At 46.0% G+C, this 20284-nt stretch overlaps 1 protein-coding gene across 7 annotated transcripts in view; it reads right to left on the bottom strand.

Annotated features, from left to right (window-relative positions):
- drp2 (dystrophin related protein 2) overlaps positions 1–20284 on the bottom strand; it is a 144429-nt gene that overhangs the window by 117636 nt on the left and 6509 nt on the right. For 5 of the 7 annotated variants that reach the window (XR_009797219.1, XR_009797217.1, XR_009797218.1 and 2 more), the window contains exon 1: positions 6565–6627. The exons of 1 other annotated variant lie outside the window; for it this stretch is intronic. Coding sequence is in view for 2 of the 6 variants with exons in the window: in XM_061835706.1 (XP_061691690.1) it covers positions 6565–6571 (7 nt within the window). In the remaining 4 variants the exon portion in view is untranslated. Of the gene's footprint in view, positions 1–6564; positions 6628–19764; positions 19788–20284 lie in introns of those variants that run through there. One more of the 7 variants, XM_061835710.1, reaches the window with a different exon arrangement.

Genomic DNA, 20284 nt, shown 5'->3' with positions numbered 1-20284 from the left:
TGATGTTCGCAGATGATATTGTCATATGCAGTGAAAGCAGGGAGCATGCAGAGGAACAATTGGAAAGATGGAGACATGCACTGGAAAGGAGAGGAATGAAGATTAGCCGAAGTAAAACCGAATATCTGTGCGTGAATGAGAAAAGTGGAGGGGGAAGAGTGAGGCTACAGGGAGAAGAGATAGCGAGGGTGGACGACTTCAAATACTTGGGGTCAACAATACAGAGCAATGGAGAGTGTGGTCAGGAAGTGAAGAAACGGGTCCAAGCAGGTTGGAACAGCTGGCGAAAGGTGTCTGGTGTGTTATGTGACGGAAGAGTCTCCGCCAGGATGAAGGGCAAAGTTTACAAAACAGTGGTGAGGCCGGCCATGATGTACGGATTAGAGACGGTGGCACTGAAGAAACAACAGGAAGCAGAACTGGAGGTGGCAGAAATGAAGATGTTGAGGTTCTCGCTCGGAGTGAGCAGGTTGGATAGGATTAGAAATGAGCTCATTAGAGGGACAGCCAAAGCTGGATGTTTTGGAGACAAGATTCGAGAGAGCAGACTTCGATGGTTTGGACATGTCCAGAGGCGAGAGAGAGAGAGTATATTGGTAGAAGGATGCTGAGGATGGAGCTCCCGGGCAAAAGAGCGAGAGGAAGACCAAAGAGAAGGTTTATGGATGTGGTGAGGGAAGACATGAGGGCAGTTGGGGTGTTAAGAGAGGAAGATGCAGGAGATAGGCTAAGATGGCAAAAGATATGACACGCTGTGGCGACCCCTAACGGGACAAGCCGAAAGGAAAAGAAGAAGATTGTCGTTATGATGCAAATGATATGTTTTTAATCATTAGCATTGGGATATTCATTAGATATTGTATTGGTGAGTATTCTAGACACTATTCCGTAAAAAGTACTATGACTAATTACAGTCATAATGTAAAATAATGAAGATTAAGGTTTGACAATTGTGAAGACTCGGTGAAAAATTGAAAATATTACACTTGACTGAACTGTAATATCACGATAACTCCATTTTCAAAGGCTCCGACAGCAAGAACAAATCTCTGTTCGTCTAATGGGAGGTCGTAATACAGTAGTAGATACACCGCATAAAGCGGAAAGTGGAGCAATATGACACGAAAGAGGATTTAAAACATATCAGTCGAAAAGTTAGGAAGATTATTTCATCACTCAAATGCTATAATGACATCAAAAGGCATTTTGGGGGATTAGCGGCGACACAAAACTACTCCTCGTGGGCGTTAACGGCGTCGCGTGTCAAGCAAACAGGACCAAAACATGGAATCCGGCGCGTCGGGGTATCTCCACGCAAGAACAAGCCACAAATTAACTATTAATAAATGAAGCAAATATGAGACGGAAATAAATACAAAACGGGGAAGACAGTAAGGCACCAAGCGCTTTACAACGCCGATGAAAAGAGCAGAGGAGCGCGGCGGAATGTGGAAGGACGCGACGTCGGCTTGTGAAAAGGAGGCAATTTCGCAAAGCTCCAATGAAATCCCCGCTAATTAAGATGCGCTTCATGCGCGACAATGACAAAGATGAAACATTTTTCATCTCCACAAGTCACAGAGCTGTCAGCTGACACTTCACCAAAGCCGCCGCGCGTACTTTGCAACGCTATCTCTTTACTTTGAGCCGGGACTTGAACTCAAATAACACGAAAAATCACCGCAGACATCCGGGCTGACCTTCAGAGCGGATTATCGCGTTTCGTCCATTTATACAACAGCGGAAGTGATCAACCCCCCTCGTCTTAAAATTCACGACCTTTGAACTGCAAACCTGCAAATGAAAGTGAACCATCGAACTTAACGACCCAGTTTTTCTGATTTTGTTCGACAACGTGCAGAGACTGAAAATAATTTTGCGCTCGAGTGTTGAGGTATCGCATTCAAGCGTTTTTTTTTTTTTTTTTTTAACCGTCTCGGTCGTCTGGATTTTTTGGGGCGTGGCTAAAACGGCGACCAGCGTGGCTCGGCCCTCCCCCGCTACGTACGCTGAAGTACCGAGCGGCCTTATTTCATTGGCGCAATTCCCGTTTCCTTCTTGAAAATAACTCGGCCCCATTTCTACCACAACGGCACGAGTACGCCGACAACTCGGTGGTGGTGGTGGGGGGGGCATCTTACCTGAAGTCTTACGTGCTTTCTGTTATTTGGGCTACAGTGTCTCTGCCACGAGGAGGAGTGGAGGAGTTCAAGAATCCTGGGGTCTTGTTCACGAGGGAGGGAAGAACGGGCCGGGGGATCGACAGACGGATCGGTGCAGCGTCTGCAGTGATGCGGAATTTGTATCGGTCCGTTGCGGTAAAGAGGGAGCCGAGTCGAAAGGCGAAGCTCTCAATTTGCCAGTTGATCTACGTCGTCCTATGGGCACGAGCTGTGGGTCGGGACCGAAAGAACAAGATCCCGGACACAAGCGGCCCTAATGAGTTTCCTCCGCAGGGTGTCCGTGCTCTCCCTTAGAGAGGGTGAGAAGCTGGGTCACCCGGGCGAGGCTCGGTGTCGAGCCGTTGCTCCTCCAGATGAGGTGGCTGGGGCATCTGATTCGGATCCCTCCCGGACGCCTCCCCGGTGAGGTGTTCCGGGCACGTCCCACCGGAAAGAGACCCCAGGGACGACCCAGGACACGCTGGAGAGACTAGGTCTCTCGGCTGGTCTGGGAACGCCTCGGGATCCCTCCGGAAGAGCTGGAAGAAGTGGCTGGGGAAAGGGAAGTCCGGGTATCCCTGCTGAAGCTACTTCCCCCGCGACCCGACCCGGAAAAGCGGTAGAAAATGGATGGATGAATGGATGGATGTCTCTGCCACGTTCCCCCGCGTGTGGGGCATTTTGGCAAATACAAAGGCATTGGCCATTTTGCTCGTGTGTATATAGCGACAATTTATCGTTTCCTCAAATTACGCATTTCTTAGTTTAGAGGTCTGTCCTCTCTGAGTGGTTACAAAAAATAAAATACAATATGATTACAACTTGAGTTCAATGAAAAGCCAAGACTGCCAAACACAGGTGTGCAAGATCTCTCCAAAAAGCTCAACAGTATTTCTAAGGGATCGATGGAGACACCCACGAATAAAACATCCATCCATCCATTTTCTTTGCCGCTTATCCTCACGAGATGGCAGAAGGTCCGACTTGTGCTTCCGCCTGTTGCCATTCATACAACAGAATTAGAGTTTTGTGTTCAATTCAGAAGGATAAAATTTGACATCCATCCATCCATTTTCTTTGCCGCTTATCCTCACGAGATGGCAGAAGGTCCGACTTGTGCTTCCGCCTGTTGCCATTCATACAACAGAATTAGAGTTTTGTGTTCAATTCAGAAGGATAAAATTTGACATCCATCCATCCATTTTCTTTGCCGCTTATCCTCACGAGATGGCAGAAGGTCCGACTTGTGCTTCCGCCTGTTGCCATTCATACAACAGAATTAGAGTTTTGTGTTCAATTCAGAAGGATCAAATTTGACATCCATCCATCCATCCATTTTCTTTGCTGTTTATCCTCACTAGGGTCGCGGGGAGTGCCGGAGCCTATCCCAGCTGTCAACGGGCAGGAGGCGGGGTACACCCTGAACCGGTTACCAGACAATCGCAGGGTACATGGAGACAAACAGCCGCACTCACAATCACACCTTGGGGCAATTTAGAGTGTCCAAGTAATGTTTTGGGGATGTGGAAGGAAACCGGACTGCCCGGAGAAAAGCCACGCAGGCACGGGGAGAACATGCAAACTCCACACAGGCGGGGCCGGGATTGAACCCGGGTCCTCAGAACTGAACCACGAATAAAACAACGCGAGAATCTTCATCAATGAACGTCTCGCACTGGCCGCAATCACTTTGCCTCTTTTGAGTGAGCGACGAACACGCTCGAATAGATGAGGAAAGGTTTTCGGTTTTCGTGGAGCCTTACTCGGTTCGTTCAGAAGCGCAAACCTTGTTACGAAAGCAGAAAGAAGGGGGGGGGGTCTTATGACAGCGTGTGACATTTGACTGCGCGCTCAAAAGTCCACGCTCGGCTGTCGGGCATGTCACTTCCTATTTGCTGAGGGAGTCGCAGCCACTCCAGGAGATGCGAGGCCGGCTGACAGCTGGCTGTCCATTAAAAAGAAAAGAAATTAAAAACACAAAACACACACACACACAAAAAAGGAGACTGGCTCGCACGGGAGACGAATTCATAGTTTGAATTTCTGTGGAAATCAGAAAAGTGACTCAGGTAGGGGACACCACAAAGCAACAACAAGAAGCTACAATGCCGTTTTTTCTTGCGTCTGAAACGAGCACGCGTGTCAGGAATAAGTATGGAACTGGGACAGCGGGCACGGATCCAGTACCAAAGCAGCTGTTTGCATAATTGGGACCGTGTCCGTGGCTCCTTTCACTGAAAACAAAAATTTAGAAGGGGAAAAAAAAAAAAAAAAACCCAAACATATTTTATTCATTTTGCATTAATTTACGTGCACTGAAACAGGACGGACCGGAAGGAGAACCAGCCCACGATCTTGAAGAGAAGAAGACAAGTGTTTCCCGGCTGTTATTGAGCCATGACACTTTTTTTTTTTTTTTTTTTTTAAATTGCCAAAATCTCCGGGGACACCGCCGTCTAATATGAATTCACTCACAAACGTACATGCTCGCTGTGAGATGTGGGTCTGCTCCGTTGAACACAAATCTTTGTGGGTGGGTACGCGCCGAAGGTTAATCGGACCTTCTGCCATCTGCTGGGAGAGCAACCAGTTGTCATGCAAGTCGCGATACAGCACCGGCATAGACAACCAAAAAATATAATCGCTGTCATAAATAATAACTAACAGATGAGGCTAGTGTCAGGAAGCAACGGTGCACGGGCGGACCCAAATGCAGGACTCCGAGACGGGGACATGATGTTCAGTGGGATTTATTACAAACGAAAGTTGTCCACGACAACACAGTCCAAGAAGGCAAGATCCCAAAACACAAGAAACAATGTCCGATAACTACGAGTCAACTAAAGATAGTAGCAAAAGAAGCATAGCAAAAGCGGGACTGAACTATAATGGCGCAGTGGCGGAGTAACCCTGGATGCAGGAAAGCATACTCAACAAAGTGTGTCAGAGATGAAACCGCTCTGAGCGGTGGCCAGGCCACGCCCCTCTTGGCCGTGGTCCAGCCTTGCTCATGACAGTGAGTTAGTTAGTTAGTAGGTTAGTTAGTTGCCGTAATTTCCGGACTATAAGCCGCGACTTTTGCCACACGCTCTCAACACTGCGGCTTATGCAGTGATGCAGCTTAATTTGTGGATTTTTTCTAACGGCCGCCAGGGGCGCTATAGCAGAAAAGGTAAGAGTGGGACAGGTGGAATATACAGTATGTGTCGAGGAAGACGCACGTTTCATGTAACTTTGCGCTTTGTGCATGAATAAAATTAGCATGAACACACCCTCATTGTGCAAAACGCGTGAAGAAATGCATATGACGCACCTTTCAAGTTAAAAACAATCGAGCTGGCCGATAAATACAGAAACCGAGCTGCTGCGCGTGAAACTGGCACGAATGAAATCGATAGTGAGACGCTGGAAACGACAGCGGGAAGAACTGGAGCACTGTAAAAATATGGAAAACAGTGTTCAGAGGTAATAAAAGCAAGTGGCCTGAACCGTGTCACTGCCGGGTCTCAGTGACTTTTACCGGTATGTTTTTTTTTTTTTTAACCCAGCCCTGTCGGTGCTGTGTTACTACTGTGTTACTGCCGCGTCACAGCCACTGTTTGGAAAGAAAGGCTAAGGTATATTTTTAAATATTTCCGTGTACCGTCTTTCTTTGTAAATATTTGGGCACATGTGGCTTATAGACAGGTGCGGCTTATGTATACACAAAATGTTTTTTCCTTTAAAAATGCACTGAGCGAGGCTTATAATCAGGTGCGGCCTATAGTCCAGAAAGTTAGTTAGTTATCACCTGCACAAAATAATGACATTTTAAACATATTTTCTTGCTCTTCTTTGGGTCATTTTGGCAGAGTTCACCGAATTTGAAGGTGAAAGTGGCTATTAGAGTATTTCTGTTGCAATCAAAAAGCCGAAACGGGTCCAATTGGACCTCAGTAATGCGTGGAGATTAAAGGAGAAGATTAAGATTACAAACGGCTCCATGGCCGCGTCACTGTATTCCAAACGTATTGAAAAATCAATGCTAACGCGCTCGATCTCTGATTGGCGCTGGCGAAATTGCAGGTGGGGAGGGAAAAGACCGCTGCAAATAATTTGTTACCATCAAAGCAATCTCCGCTGGATTTTCATGCACTAATGAGGAGCAAATGATATGGAGGAGGTCATTAAATAGTCAGCTTGATCTCATCTCGTGTAAAACACCGAAAGCTATACGTTAACACGGCCGCGTTGAGCCGCTCAACGTCTGCCAGTGGCGAGCGCACGCGGGGGAGGCGAGAACGTTTTTCTTATCGTCAACGTTGCCGTCACAACAACGCCGTAAACTGATTGAAGACCTTACAATCATATTCCCAAACAAAATTGCTCCTTTCTCTTGAAGGGCGGCGAGCGGAGAACTGACCTGACATTTGAGGACGCCGCCGCAATGTGTTTTGCAGCCGGCTCCGCCACGATAGCGCCGGATGATAAATCGGCCGAGGCTGTTGGAAACGATAAATCGCCGTCAGGGCAAACTATTTCCGCCCAGCGGAAAATGTGCGGTGTTAAGCGTTGAACTTCAGAAAGAAAGAATTGAAGTCTCTTTTGAGGAAAATAGCTAATTACCAGTTTCAGCAAAAAGGGACGTAAACCCCCATATTATTTTCTTATTCATATTTTTTGCAAGAATGCATTTCACGTGACAGCACAAGTCATGTGCCTGTTGATGCAGAGAAAGCCGAGTTTGTTGCAAACGGATCATCTGCTCTGCAATTGTGCCAGGCTGCGGGCAACCAAAGGCTAAGTGCCCGGAATCATTCATTTATCAAACTTCCTTTCAAAGGTCGTGAGACTACTGGCTGCTCTTCGCTAGGAACAACCAAGAGAACCACTGATCCAAAAAAAAAACAAGAAACGACTGGATAGCGAATACACATCGAGCGGTATGTCGATTGGGTCAAGCCAGTTGGCCGCCATCTTGGTACTCCTAAAACGTGTGGACGACATGGTTAACAGGTTGGATTATGGTGGGGGTTTTTCCTCAACGTTTGGCATGTAGAATTAAAACTGGTCATGTGTATTTTCCATTCTGGTAATCCGACTTGGTAAGCCAAAAAAGGTGAAGTGCAAAGGAAAGACACAGAACACCGTGACTAGCGAGAAACCTTGCAAATTTACCTAGGGCCCGATTTCCGTGACATGTTAACTTTTCCAGAAATACGCTGTGAAGCGCTATCATCATAACATAGCAAAAAAACTGAGCATTTTTTGCCATTAAATACATAACATTTTAAGTCAATCAGTTAGATATACTTTTGGAAATAAGGACTCGCAATGGGAAAATACATGCTAAATGCTAAAAGTTCATTTGTTGTCTCTGCAACGTCCTATTTGAAAATCAAATTCAATTTGCAGAGTTCTGTATTATGAAAGTCAAAGATTTCACACAAAATGTGTTTTCTTGCTTCTCCACCGATGAAGTTTGGGAAAATATTAACATCACTTTTTCGCAAAAAAACGTTGCCCTATAAAAGAGAACCACTGTGAACAACAACAACCATAAACAAAACTTTCTTCAAGTGAATTTAGCTCATCAGAAAAAAAAAAAAAAACATTTACAAACTAAGTTTAACAGTGTCAAAGTAAATCTTTCCAACTTACCTGTGGAATGTTTTCCTCACAGCCACGAAACTGGCGATTAACGCGCAGGTCGGCATGGTTGTTTTGGGAGTATCAAGATGGCGGATGGCGGCTTCAGTTTTGGTGGCCAATGAGTCATCCAGTCTGTTTTTTTTTTTTTTTTTTTTTTTAGATCAGTGGAGTGAATGTGCTCACTTGCTGCCCAGCTCGTCGCTGCTAGCTACCTAGCAGCAAACAACTATCCGCTAACGGCAGGGACTTGCCACCGCATGATTCAATTTTAAGCGTAATTAATGTGTAGTTAATGTTAAACTTAGTACATTTAACTGTGATTGAACATGATTTTGAGAGAATGTGGGTGGGCGGGGAGGGGCAACAGTATGATGGCGACGTAAGAAAGGATAAACTTCCACCGTTAGCTGTCTGGATAAATTGGTTCTGTCTGATGTGCAACAAAATAATGATAATAAAAACACACTTGCTTGTTCAGATACACACATATTACTCTAATGCTCTCACACACGAGTGAAAATATGTTTCCCTCATATCTACACGCTATAGATGGGTTTCCAATTACGCCATCTTGTGTGTCACAGAGGTCAGAGAACACAGGTGATTGGTGAAGCGTGAATTTTTTTTTTTATCCGATTGTTCTAAAGGTGGTGGTGACGTCATTGGAAACCTATCCATTGAATTTTTTGTCCGTTTGTTTGTTTTGCTTTTTTTTTTTTTTTTTGTTCACACACACAAACACACAAAAAGCAGCACACTGGGATCCGCACCGACAAGATCTCATGAAATAATTAGCGCTCAATTCCCAGCCAAACTCCGACACAGCTCTTGCAGGACGTGGCTTTGACCCAAGTCACCGTCTCTCTTAATTATCCAGCCCGCTTGACGATGTAACATACGACGGTGCGAACAGATGCTGCCGGGAGCGGCGCTCCGAAGTCCGATTAAGGTGTTTCCAGAGCAAGCCGGCGCTGCTGCTGCGATTTCCGCCGTCAAAAACACTCGCCGGGTGCTGCAGAGGGAGCGGGAAGTGAAGGTTGAGAATTTTTGATTGGAAGCCAGAAGTGCGAATTCCACGGCCTCATGGATATTTCATTCAAAACAACCTGAATATTCCTTGTGTTTTACATACTTTCAAGACACAGTACTGTACATAATTTGACGCTTTAAACCGCAAGCCGCAGCTTCGGGGACCGCTAAATTATTTGCGGTCGTATCGTTTTAAAAAAATCCATACCGACGTAACATAACAAAGCGATTACGTCTCTCTATTTTAGCTTTTGGCCGGTTAAAAGCTCTAATAGGATTATATTCTGTCATTAATCGAAAAGCCTTGTGTGATTCTCAGGTTGTTGTTTTTTTGAGAACACAGAATTATTACAGGAATTTTTTTTCAAGAACAAAATATTTTTTATATATTTATATTTTCATATATTTATATATACATATTTTTTACAATATACTTTTTTAACTTAAAAAAAAGGTACAATTTCCAGAACAAATAGCACAATATAAATTGTATTTTTTTTTATTTACTTGGTAAAATATGATTTTCTTCCCTCGTTAAACTCAAATCACAATAGAGTGGCGCCTTGCGACATAAATAGAATTTGTTTTGAAATGCACGCACGTGACTCAAAACGTTCCCGGTGAAAATTATCGACATGCCTTTAATCGGTTTCAGCCTCCCCAAAAACACATTTTTGCATTTTTTTGAACAATACCAGTCTATAATATTCTAATTAATATTCATTTTTAAAAAAAACATACAGTGATGAGATATTTTCACGCTAGTTATCGCAGCATGCACAGGAAGTCCGCTAACATATTGTCCACGTTTGGCCGCGTAAAACGGAAATACACCTGCCCCCTACTCCCGGCTGACGAAGCAAAGTCCAAAAGCTGTTTGAATTTCAGCGGAGTCCCAGTGGGAAGCAAGTCTTTAATCATTAGTCTAACCACACTCATAAAACATCGGAGAAAGCCTTCCGCGGGCACCTCGCTGGGTAAACAATACCATTACTCTGCCGTGATGCAGAATTAAGGTTTTACCACATGCATCTAATTACAGCTGCCAGGGCGGCGCTAAATCTTCAGGTATTGCCTGCAAAAGCAAATGGGAAGGAGTACACAAAAGCGCCCAATACGGACATTTGCGTTGCATTTTGCGGCAAATGGAGATAGAAGCGGGATTTAGTCCCACGATGGAAAACATTACCGCAACAATAATGCGGACGTCTTTAACTGATGAACCAGGAAGCAGCTTGCTAACTTCCCGACTGCACTGATTAACCACCTCCCACCTTTAAAACATTTACAATTTCCTAAACTATGGGACAGAGCCTTTATAATACAAAATATTACCCCCACACTTTGCTCATTGGGACGAAAATGCCACAGAGCACAAGTTTTATATTAGACAGTGCTCTGGCCTGACCCAAGCAAAGAGAACTAGAATATTTACTGTCCTTTAACAGTAACCCCCCCCCCTACCCCTGAAAAAAAAGGCTAGTATTTCAGTGTAGAACAAAGGTGGAAAGACTTCAAAATATTCTCTTTAATCGTTTCAGTCAAGAAACGATTCTACTCTCCCCACCGCAGAATCAAAGCAGGAGGCCAAGGCGTGCACGCCAGAAGGAGCAGCACAATGCCTGTTGAACTGAAGCAAAATACGCAACCAAAACATTTTCAACTCAACCGTCATTACTTAACATTCCATTTATGGCATTACTGTATCAAGTGCTGTATTTTTTTTTTAAATACACTACAACAAAGCTCTCAATTTACCGATCGATCTATGTTCCTACCGTCACCAATGGGCACGAGCTGTTGGTCGGGACCGAAAGAACACGATCCCGGATACAAGCGGCCGAAATGAGTTTCCTCCGCAGGGTGTCCGGGCTCTACCTGAGATGGTGAGAGGCTCGGTTATCCGGGAGGGGCTCAGTGTCGAGCCGCCGCTCCTCCGCGTTGAGAGGAGCAAGACAAGGTGGTTGGGGCATCTGATCCGGATGCCTCCCGGACGCCTCCCTGGTGAGGTGTTCTGGGCACGTCCCACTGGAAAGAGACCCCGGGGGACGACCCAGGACACGCTGCAGAGACTATTGTCTCTCGGCTGGCTTGGGAAGGCCTCGGGATTAGGGTTAGGGAGAAATGGCTGGTGAAAGGGAAGTCTGGGTATCCCTCCTGATGCTACTTCCCCCGCGACCCGGCCCGGAGAAGCGGTAGAAGATGGATGGACGGACTACAAACATTTTTGTTGTGTCTCGTTATTTCTGGGGAGGGTGGAACAGATTAATGGCATCTCCATTCTCTCAAATAGGGAAAGGCGCTTTGAGATACAGGTGCCTTGAGTTACGAGCGTGATAGAACAAATTCAACTCTTATCTCAAGGTACCGCTGTACTGTTTGATTTTTCTTGGATTTTTTTTTCTCTTCTGGTGAGTAGAAACTGCATTAAAATGAAGGGACGCAGGAAAGCAGGACATGGAAGGTATGCGGAAAAGCACCACTATAGCAACCAGTCGTCCCCCCCACCCCCCAATTTCAGCGCATCCTCTCGCCTCTCTGTGGACCGCACCGGAGGCAGCGGTGGCAGCGCTTGAGAGGTGAGCGTCGTCTTCAGTAGCGCATCCAACTTTTATGGGCACGCCAACTTGTCGGCGAGCTGGAATTGCAGAAGCTTGTCTGTGGCGACATGTTTAATTGCACGAGCGCCGACTGAGACGCGAGGAATCAGAAGACAGCAAAAGTCACTCTCCCGTGCGTTTCAACGCGCAAAGTGTTGACTTCAAGGGAAATGGACTTTTTAATTGCTTGTATACAAATCTCTGGCGAGCCTGCCCGTCCTCACGCGTGAAAATAGACAACCGAGCAAATCTTTTTGTCTGCTGCACACTTCCTGAAAAATGTTTCCATATTTGACGATGAGCAGTGTCATTTGTCTGCGAGGTGATGAAGCGCTGCCTCCTCAAGTGAAAAAACAATGGATGCCTTGGCCGTCTTTGGGATGCCAGATTTATGTGATGCGTCGCAATCAAAACAGATCTTTTAAATTTGCAATCACAAACAAATATGATTGTACATTAAAATTAGTAATAAATCAAGTTTAATAAATTCACTACCATTGACAGCTCAAGAAGTCAAATATCCATCTTAACTGGGAAGGCTGCCAATATTAAACGTGTTTTTCCCCACATTCACTGGACATGATATTGTCATATTCCTTCACAATTTGATATTTACTTTTCCCGCAATTCCCGGCCTACAGAGCGCTCCTGGCTACAAGCCTCACCGAGTACATTCGTAAAGGAAATACCATTTGGTACAGACATACCCCGCCGCCGTGTAAAAGCCGCGAGTGCCCACATTGAAACGCGAGATATTTACAAAGAAAGACGGTACACAGAAATGGTTTAACGCTAGCACGGCGCTAACGCTAACAGGGGCAGTTAAAATAAAGCTTACCGGTAAATATCAGTGAGACACGGCAGTAACACAGCAGCAACACGCTAGCACAGCGTTTACACTAGCGCAGCACATACAGGGCCGGTAAAAGCCGCTTCCTCGGCACATATATTCCACCGGTCTCATTCTTACCGTTCCCGCTCGAGTCCCCCCTTGCAGCCGTTACAAAAAGTGCACAAATTTGATAAATAAATATCCCTGAGACATGCCAGTAACACAGCAGCACCACGTTAGCACAGCGTTTACGCTAGTGCAGCACATACAGGGCCGGTAAAAGTCACTTCCTCGGCACATATATTCCACCGGCCTCATTCTTACCTTTTCCCGCTCGAGTGCCCACTTGCGGCCGTTAGAAAAAATGCACAAATTAGCCGCATCACCACATAAACCGCAGCGTTGAAAGCGTGTGGATAAAAGTCGCGGCTTGTAGGCCGGAAATTACGGTATTCTGACCCACAATTCTTTTTTTATTCATTACTTCTATTATTATGCTTTTCTAAGGCATGACAATACACTGAAGAATATTCGTAAACACGCTTGAAACATCAGGTCAGAAAATGTCTGCTAACTTCATGGAAAACACACCACTCTGTTTGTCTCGATATGTAAATTGAATATTATATAATAATTTCTGTCTATGATGTACCCACCAACCACGAACCCCACCACACATCCCTGAACCATGCGAAGAAGGATGCACAAAGAGCAAATACCGGGGAGGAAGCGAGCGAGAGCAGCAAGGGAGGCAAGCGTTTTTATTTTAAGCGCCGTCAGCTACCTCCGTTCACCGAAAGTGACATTTCTGAACCGGCCTTCGATTTGGGCTCGCCACAATCTGCATCTGCGGGGCAGATCCACCTCGGCGCTGCTTTGGAACCAGCTCGCCAAATGTGCCACATAACACAGACATTTTAGACGTCAGTTAACTGGTCCACTTGGAGCAGTTTTCTCAGCGGAGGTCCTCGTCTTTCCAGCTGAGCATTTTAACGGATTGTTCAAGGCCCGCTGAATATTCTGATCAGAGTTCTACTGACTCAATGCTGGCTTTGTTTTTTTTCTTTTACGTGGAGTGAAGAACTGCATCATATTTTCTCCGACAACACACAATTTATCTCCCCTACTGTGACAAAAAAAAGAATCTGCTTACACCACACATACGCTGTTTGAATGCGGGGTGTGCGTAAACCTGTCCGAGTTCCGACGCGTCTGCATTTCTCTCCCCCGTAATCGTAGTGACAGGATGATATTCACTGCCTACTCTTTATCTTCTACGCAAAAGCTGTGCTGATCTCAAATCCAAAAACAATGCAATGCTGGTATCTACCGGCATCTGCAAGTCAAGACAAAACGGACTTTTACGGGTAACCTGGGCGACACCCGCTCACACGCATACCCGATAACGTACTCGCTGGTTGGATACAGTACGTTTGTGGCGGTTGGATTCCAGTTTACGAATATAAACATACACAACGTGTCAACTCGGCCGAGACACCTCGCACGCATTTTGTAATGGCTCAACCTGAACACGACTTTCCTGTTCAAATGCAAATGCGACCTTGTACGCGGCATACAAACGAGCGCGAGGCTGCCGATCCCTTCAGTCTGACGACAGCGCAGGGCAACAGCCGCAAGGTCTGAGCGATACACAAAAGCTGAGAGTTTCTTTTTCCTCTCTCTCACTTGTGGAAAAATCAAATATCAATTGCATGATTGCCCAAGTTTTCTTGATTTCCTTTTTGGGATTTTGCTGCGTTTATCCTGATACCAAAAAAGGGTTGAAACAGTCCCCCCACCCCCCCACCCCCGATCAACGTCGATTATCTAAGAAGATAAAAGGAGTGAAAGAAGTGAACGCGGGGAAACAATTAGAAAGATGGAGGCACGCAGTGGAAAGGAGAGGAATGAAGATTAGCTGAAGTAAAACGGAATATAAGTGCGTGAATGAGCGGGGCGGAGGGGGAAGAGATGGCGAGGGTGGGTGACTTCAAATACTTGGGGGCAACAATACAGAGCGATGGAGAGTGTGGTAAGGAAGTGAAGAAACGGGTCCAAGCGGTGTTGAACAGCTGGCGGAAGGTGTCTGGTGTTCTATGTGACAGATGAGTCTACGCTAGGATGAAGGGCAAAGTCAATAAAACAGTGGTGAGGTCGGCCACGATGGACGGATTAGAGACGGCGGCGCTGAAGAGACGACAGGAAGCAGAACTGGAGGTGGCAGAAATGAAGATGTTGAGGTTCTCGGTTGGTTGGATAGGATTAGAAATGTGCTCATTAGAGGGAGGGACAGCCAAAGTTGGATGTTTTGGGGACAAGGTTAGAGAGAGAGAGCAGACTTCGATGGTTTGGACGTGTCCGGAGGCGAGAGAGTGACTATAGTGGTGAGGATGGAGCTGCCAGGCAAAAGAGCAAGAGAGAGAGGAAGACCAAAGAAAACGTTGATGGAAGACATCAAGACTGTGGGGGTTAAAGAGGAAGATGCACGATAGGCTTAGCTGTGGTGACCCCTAACGGGAGGGAGCCGAAAGAAGAGAAAAGAAGAACTTCAATTATCTAAGAAATATACATCAAGACTGTGGGGGTTAGAGAGGAAGATGCACGAAATATTTGTTGTTGTTTTCATTACAATGTGGGAAAATCATCATATGAATAAATAGTGGGTGAAAATGGTGGCAGGGATGGCCAATAAGACTCCGTATTGATGAATATTTCATGGAACACGAGCCGTACTTTATCTTGGATTATGCAAATCAGCTCCATCGGAACCCCAGACCTTTGATATTTGTAGAATGTTCAGTAAACAAATAAATAAATGGCTGCTCGTCAGCAAGGACGCCCTTTGAACTACAGCAGCCCTGAAATAAAAAAAAAAAAACATGAAAAAGATGTTTTGTTTTTTTAACTCCAGTTGTAATAGCCACTGAAGTCATCGGGAGACCAGATGACAATAAACCGAGCGCACCTCCTCATGAGCCAAGCCGGGCTGAACAAATGAGATCAAAAATCACACTGCAGCGGAGAATTATATGCAGAAAAAAAACCCATCAGTCCACCCATTTTTTTTTTTGTCACTTACAGTATTTTATGCTGTCGCATTTGATGTAAACAAAGCCCGAGCACATCTCCAGCTTCGAGTTTCACCAGTACTCGGCGACTCCGCGCGAAGAGTTTCTTCGCGAGCAAGAAAAGCCCGCGCCGCTCCAACGCTCCGCTTTGAAGGTCGCACTTCAATAAAAATGAAAACGAGTCATTTCGACGGCCGGGGCTGCGTTTCGCCATCAACAATTCAGGTGTCGAAAGCAGAACAAAACAGTTTCACCCCGAAAGGAACGCCCCAGAGACCGACAAGCCGCTACGCTCTGGTTGTCCCCCTGACCGGCGGTGTGCGACACCGTGTATGTACTTTATGTGCGTGTCACTTCTAGTCACGCTATTCAATACCCCACCGACCACAGCCCCCGCCCCCACGCGAGTGGGTCAGGTGCTGCCACGGCGCTGTCAATTAAAGGTTGCCGACGGTGCACGCCGACGTCATCTCGCGAGGCGGAATCCGAGTCAGCCAAGCTGGGGAAAGAGACTCTCGACGGCCGGTATCGATTCAAAAGGCAATCCAAACAGTAAGTGGCATGCCGACCCGTTTTGAGACCGATATTACATTAGAAAAACCTCATACTACACCATCTAAACATATAACTTGACTTGCAAGGTTAATTTATTTTGTGATGAAGCTAGAATCATTTCGATAAATATACCCATCATCGATCCATTTTCTCAGCTGCTTATCCTCACAAGGAGCCTCTCAGCTCTCAACGGACAGGAGCCACTGCTTTCGAAATCAAAACCCACTGGACATTATGCCTTTGCCTCGGAGTCCTGCACTTGGGTCCTCCCCCGCACCGATGGCTCGTGACATCGCAGGGCACATGGAGACAAACAGCCGCACTCGCAATCACACCTAAGGGCAATTTAGGGTGTCCAATTAATGTTGCATGTTTTTGGAATGATGGAGGAAATCGAAGTGCCCGGAGAAAACCCACGCAGGCATGGGGTTGAACATGCAAACTCCACACAGGTGGGGCCAGGGATTGAACCCGGGACCTCAGAACTGTGAGGCCAACGCTTTCATTCAATTCATATACATGTATATATATTTTTTAAAGAAAGCTTCCTCATTGAAATGAATTGAAATCCCATTAATCCGTTCAGGTGCCCGTCCTTTTTTTTTTTTTCTTTTTTTTTTACTAAAGAGAAATAGCAATGAATTGGAAAATATAAATATAAAAATATTAAAACACAAAAGAAAATCCATCCATTTTGTGTACCATTTATCCTAATTGGGGTCACTCGCTATTAAAGGGTGTGGCCTAATGAGTGACGTCAGGAGGTGGAGCCAATCAGGTTGGCCCTTTACCACATGGTCAGTTCGTTATGAGTCTTCTCCATGCTCCTTGCAAGTGTTTTCATTTTGTATTTGTGTGTTTGACTCTTTGTATCCGTCAATAGTTGGCAACAGATTGATACACAGATCAAATGGACATTGAACCTTCTAGTGCGGGGCTTTCAAACTCATTTTTGGCACAACCAATGCAGGCCCGTTATGCATTATTCTTATTATCATCATCTATTTCGCTCATCACACAACCAATAGATGGATAACAAGTTTTGAAATCAGAAGTCAAGGACAAGAGTTTGTTCAGTTTTTCTTCAACCTGCCGATCTATAAAAAAAAAAATGGCCTTGGCGACCAGTTTTTTAAAAATGGTTCTGCCACAGCTCAACATTTCTTATCTGTGACAATTTGCCAATTTTGACAACTATTACGGTAGTTAGTCAAAGATTTCCTTTCATGCGTCACATAAAAAGATTTGGCGGGACAGATCTGGCCCACAGGCCTTGCGTTTGACACCTGTGATCTCGCGGCTCAGCATTTCATTTTTATGCCTCACTAGAAAAATCTAGGATAGAAATAAGATCAAAGATGCGTTATTTACAGTAAATAAATAACTTGACAGTGATATTTCTATATTTCTCACAGCACATTAAATGCTGCCCATAACTGTTGGCGAAACATAAAAACTTTTTTTAAAAAAAGAAAAAAAAAAAAAGAGCAAAAGTTGACTGAAAAGAAACAAAACTGCACAAAGGAGCCACGATGCGAACATTCCCTGAATCTCCAAACTACGAGGCAGATGTGCTCACTCGCTGTGCTGCCTCAACAGGCGTCGGATGAGTTATTAAAGTTGCTTTTGAACGAGACAATATTGATATTGGCTCAGGCTTTCGCTTCTTTTGCTTGACCAACATCGCGTTTGTTAAGAGAATCGTCAGAATATGATTTCATTGGCGGAAAACGCCATTTTGTTGTCCGCCGCCCGTCCCGGTTGGAGATTACCTGCACAGAAAGTCCTTTGTGACAAAACAAAAACCAACAACAAAGCCCCTTGGGAGCCCCCCCCCCACCCGAGTAAGCCCCCGTGTAACACGAGCCCGTCAACCTCGGCAGTCTCCCTTGTAAAATTGCAGTGGGACTTCATTAAGTTCTCGGTTGAATTTCATAGAGTCGCATAACTCCCACTGCCAATGCCGCCGCAAAACAACAACAACACGGCGGGGGCCCGAGCGCCGGGATGTGCGTTGCCGCTCTGCCCACTCACTTGAAGGAGAAGCCGTCCCTCCTGCGAGACTTTCGATTAAAGCGATGGCTTCCTGTGCGGATCAAAACCTCCAAGAAGACTTGAGAGGGCCTGGCGTGGGCCACCGACCAGTCGCTCCACATCACAGTCCTTTCTCGGCGGCGTCATTACCCTCGGGACGACTGAGGCGCACCAGCTCTCGCTCTTCACTTCGGTGGATTGACCAGAGTTACGTTTTTCAAGGGAAAAATACATCCGTCCATTTCCTTTGCCGCTTATCCTCACGAGGGTCGCGGGGAGCGCTGGAGCCTTCGCAGCTGTCAACGAGCAGGAGGCGGGGCACGCCCGGAACTGGTTGCCAGCCAATCGCAGGGCACATAGAGGCAAACAGCCTAGTTCTTATGTGCTCATATTGTATACACAGTACACTCTGTATCTGATCTTGTGTTTTGAAAAAATACTTAATTATATTAATAATTAGATATACAAATGCAGTTGAGTATCGGGGCGATCACTGCCAAAATTCCTTTCCCTCTATTTTTATTGAAGTATTACGATACAGCTCGAGTGAGCGGGGCAATCTGCATCCTCCTTGACAATCGCACCACGTCGTTTGTGGTTCAATAAAAAAAATACAGTATGTGGTGCCCCAAAAATATCGTTTCCCAACTTGTTGCACTGAGTTCGGGAAACGAGGGTAACTCGTGCAGTGTGCGAATTTTTTATTTTCGTTTTTTTGCAGTTGTCCAGTCCGCGTCACGATGTGTGCGGTGATCCTAAAACATAAAATTATCCTTCTAATATGAAATAAACACATACAGGTGTATGTTTTCAGTTATCATTTGTTAATTTTCCATCCATCCGTTTTCTTTCTTACGTATCCTCACGAAGGTCGTGCTGGAGCCTTCACAGCTGTCAACGGGCAGGAGGCGGGGCACGCCCGGAACTGGTTGCCAGCCAATCGCAGGGCACATAGAGACAAACAACCACACTCGCAATCACACCTAGGGGCAATTTCGAGGATCCAATCCTCAGAACTGCGTTACGGGTGAATTTTAGACTAACGGCCCCCTTTGTTCAAAGCAGCAAAATGCGACAAGGCAGTTGAATTGCGTTTCTGATCATTTAATCTCACACACATCGACGCAACGCAAACACGATAAACTAGCTAACACAAATTAGCCGTTCAAGAACAGAGTAGTTGGGCCACAACGGCGAATAGTTACACCAACGAGTGTTCCCGAACAAGCAAATGTTCGTCCCAGCGGGTATTCCAAGTTAGCGAAAGTTCCAGCCGGTCCAAAAACGGAAAGGCAGCAGGCGTCTGCGTATTTAGCGTTCCAAGCAGCGGTAAGGTCGTAAGAACAAGCCTCGTTGCCCGTCGTTCTCTTCCTCGTACAGGTAATCCTTGAAACATTTCCGACTTCCGCGTCGCAGAGGAAGCAAAGAGTTTCGCGTCACACGGACCCGAGGAAACCGCGTCACATCATCAGGAATTAAAAGTATGAAAGGAAACAGTGTCACAAAGATCCGCATCTCAACAACTTAAAAGCATTAAAGGAAAATAAAGAGAACAAAGAATAAAAATGTGAGGCCGTCGCCGGGCAAACTACATTACGGACCCGATCCACAGCTTTGGGGGATTCCTGCTTCATCGACAAGGTTCCCCCCTCCAATGTGCTGATCTGGTGGCAGTTATCGAGTCCTGCTTTCAACGCATTCGGTCCCAAATTGCGCGAGTGCGAGAATCCCGATCTGTAATTTAGTGTCCGAGTGCCTGCCGACACGTAAACAGGAATTAACGTCTGTCTTGTGATGGGCACTTGAGCGGCCACGCTACGATGGTCAACGGATACCCAACGGGCGTCACTCACCAGGACCGGGCGGCCGAGCTCTGCGGCTGAAAGGTTTTAAACCCCATGAAGACGTCGAACGACTCTCTCTTAAGTGCGGGGCTGAGTGAAGTCGTGCCGACAAACAACCTTTACATTTGCACGACGCCGGAGAGATCAATGGCCCAATGGCCGGGTCGCTAAGGCTAACGACGCGACGGGTCGACTAGAACGCCGAAGCGCGCCTGTGAATATTCTCAGTGAAAGATGCCGTTTCGTCCTCACGGTATCGAATCGATCGCAGCTGGTCTGTTCTGTTCACCTTAGAAGACGTTTCACCTCTCATCCGAGCAGGTTTCATCAGTTCTCGCCACGAGCCTCAGTTAGGACAGACTAACTAACTTTAGCTCGTCTTTCCCAATCAAACCTCGCTCTGTGAACTGATGACATCCAAAATGGGTCAAATTTGACACGAACCGTGTATATTTTTTCCCAAGCAGCTCGACCATAATCTCTTTAAAAGGACTGCGAGCGCGTTTACAGTTAATACAATTTCAAAGTG

The sequence above is a fragment of the Syngnathoides biaculeatus genome, chromosome 11 (assembly GCF_019802595.1).
Source record: "Syngnathoides biaculeatus isolate LvHL_M chromosome 11, ASM1980259v1, whole genome shotgun sequence".
Taxonomy (NCBI): domain Eukaryota; kingdom Metazoa; phylum Chordata; class Actinopteri; order Syngnathiformes; family Syngnathidae; genus Syngnathoides; species Syngnathoides biaculeatus.
Note: the sequence above shows the minus strand (reverse complement) of the source record. Positions and strands in the feature narration are given on the sequence as shown.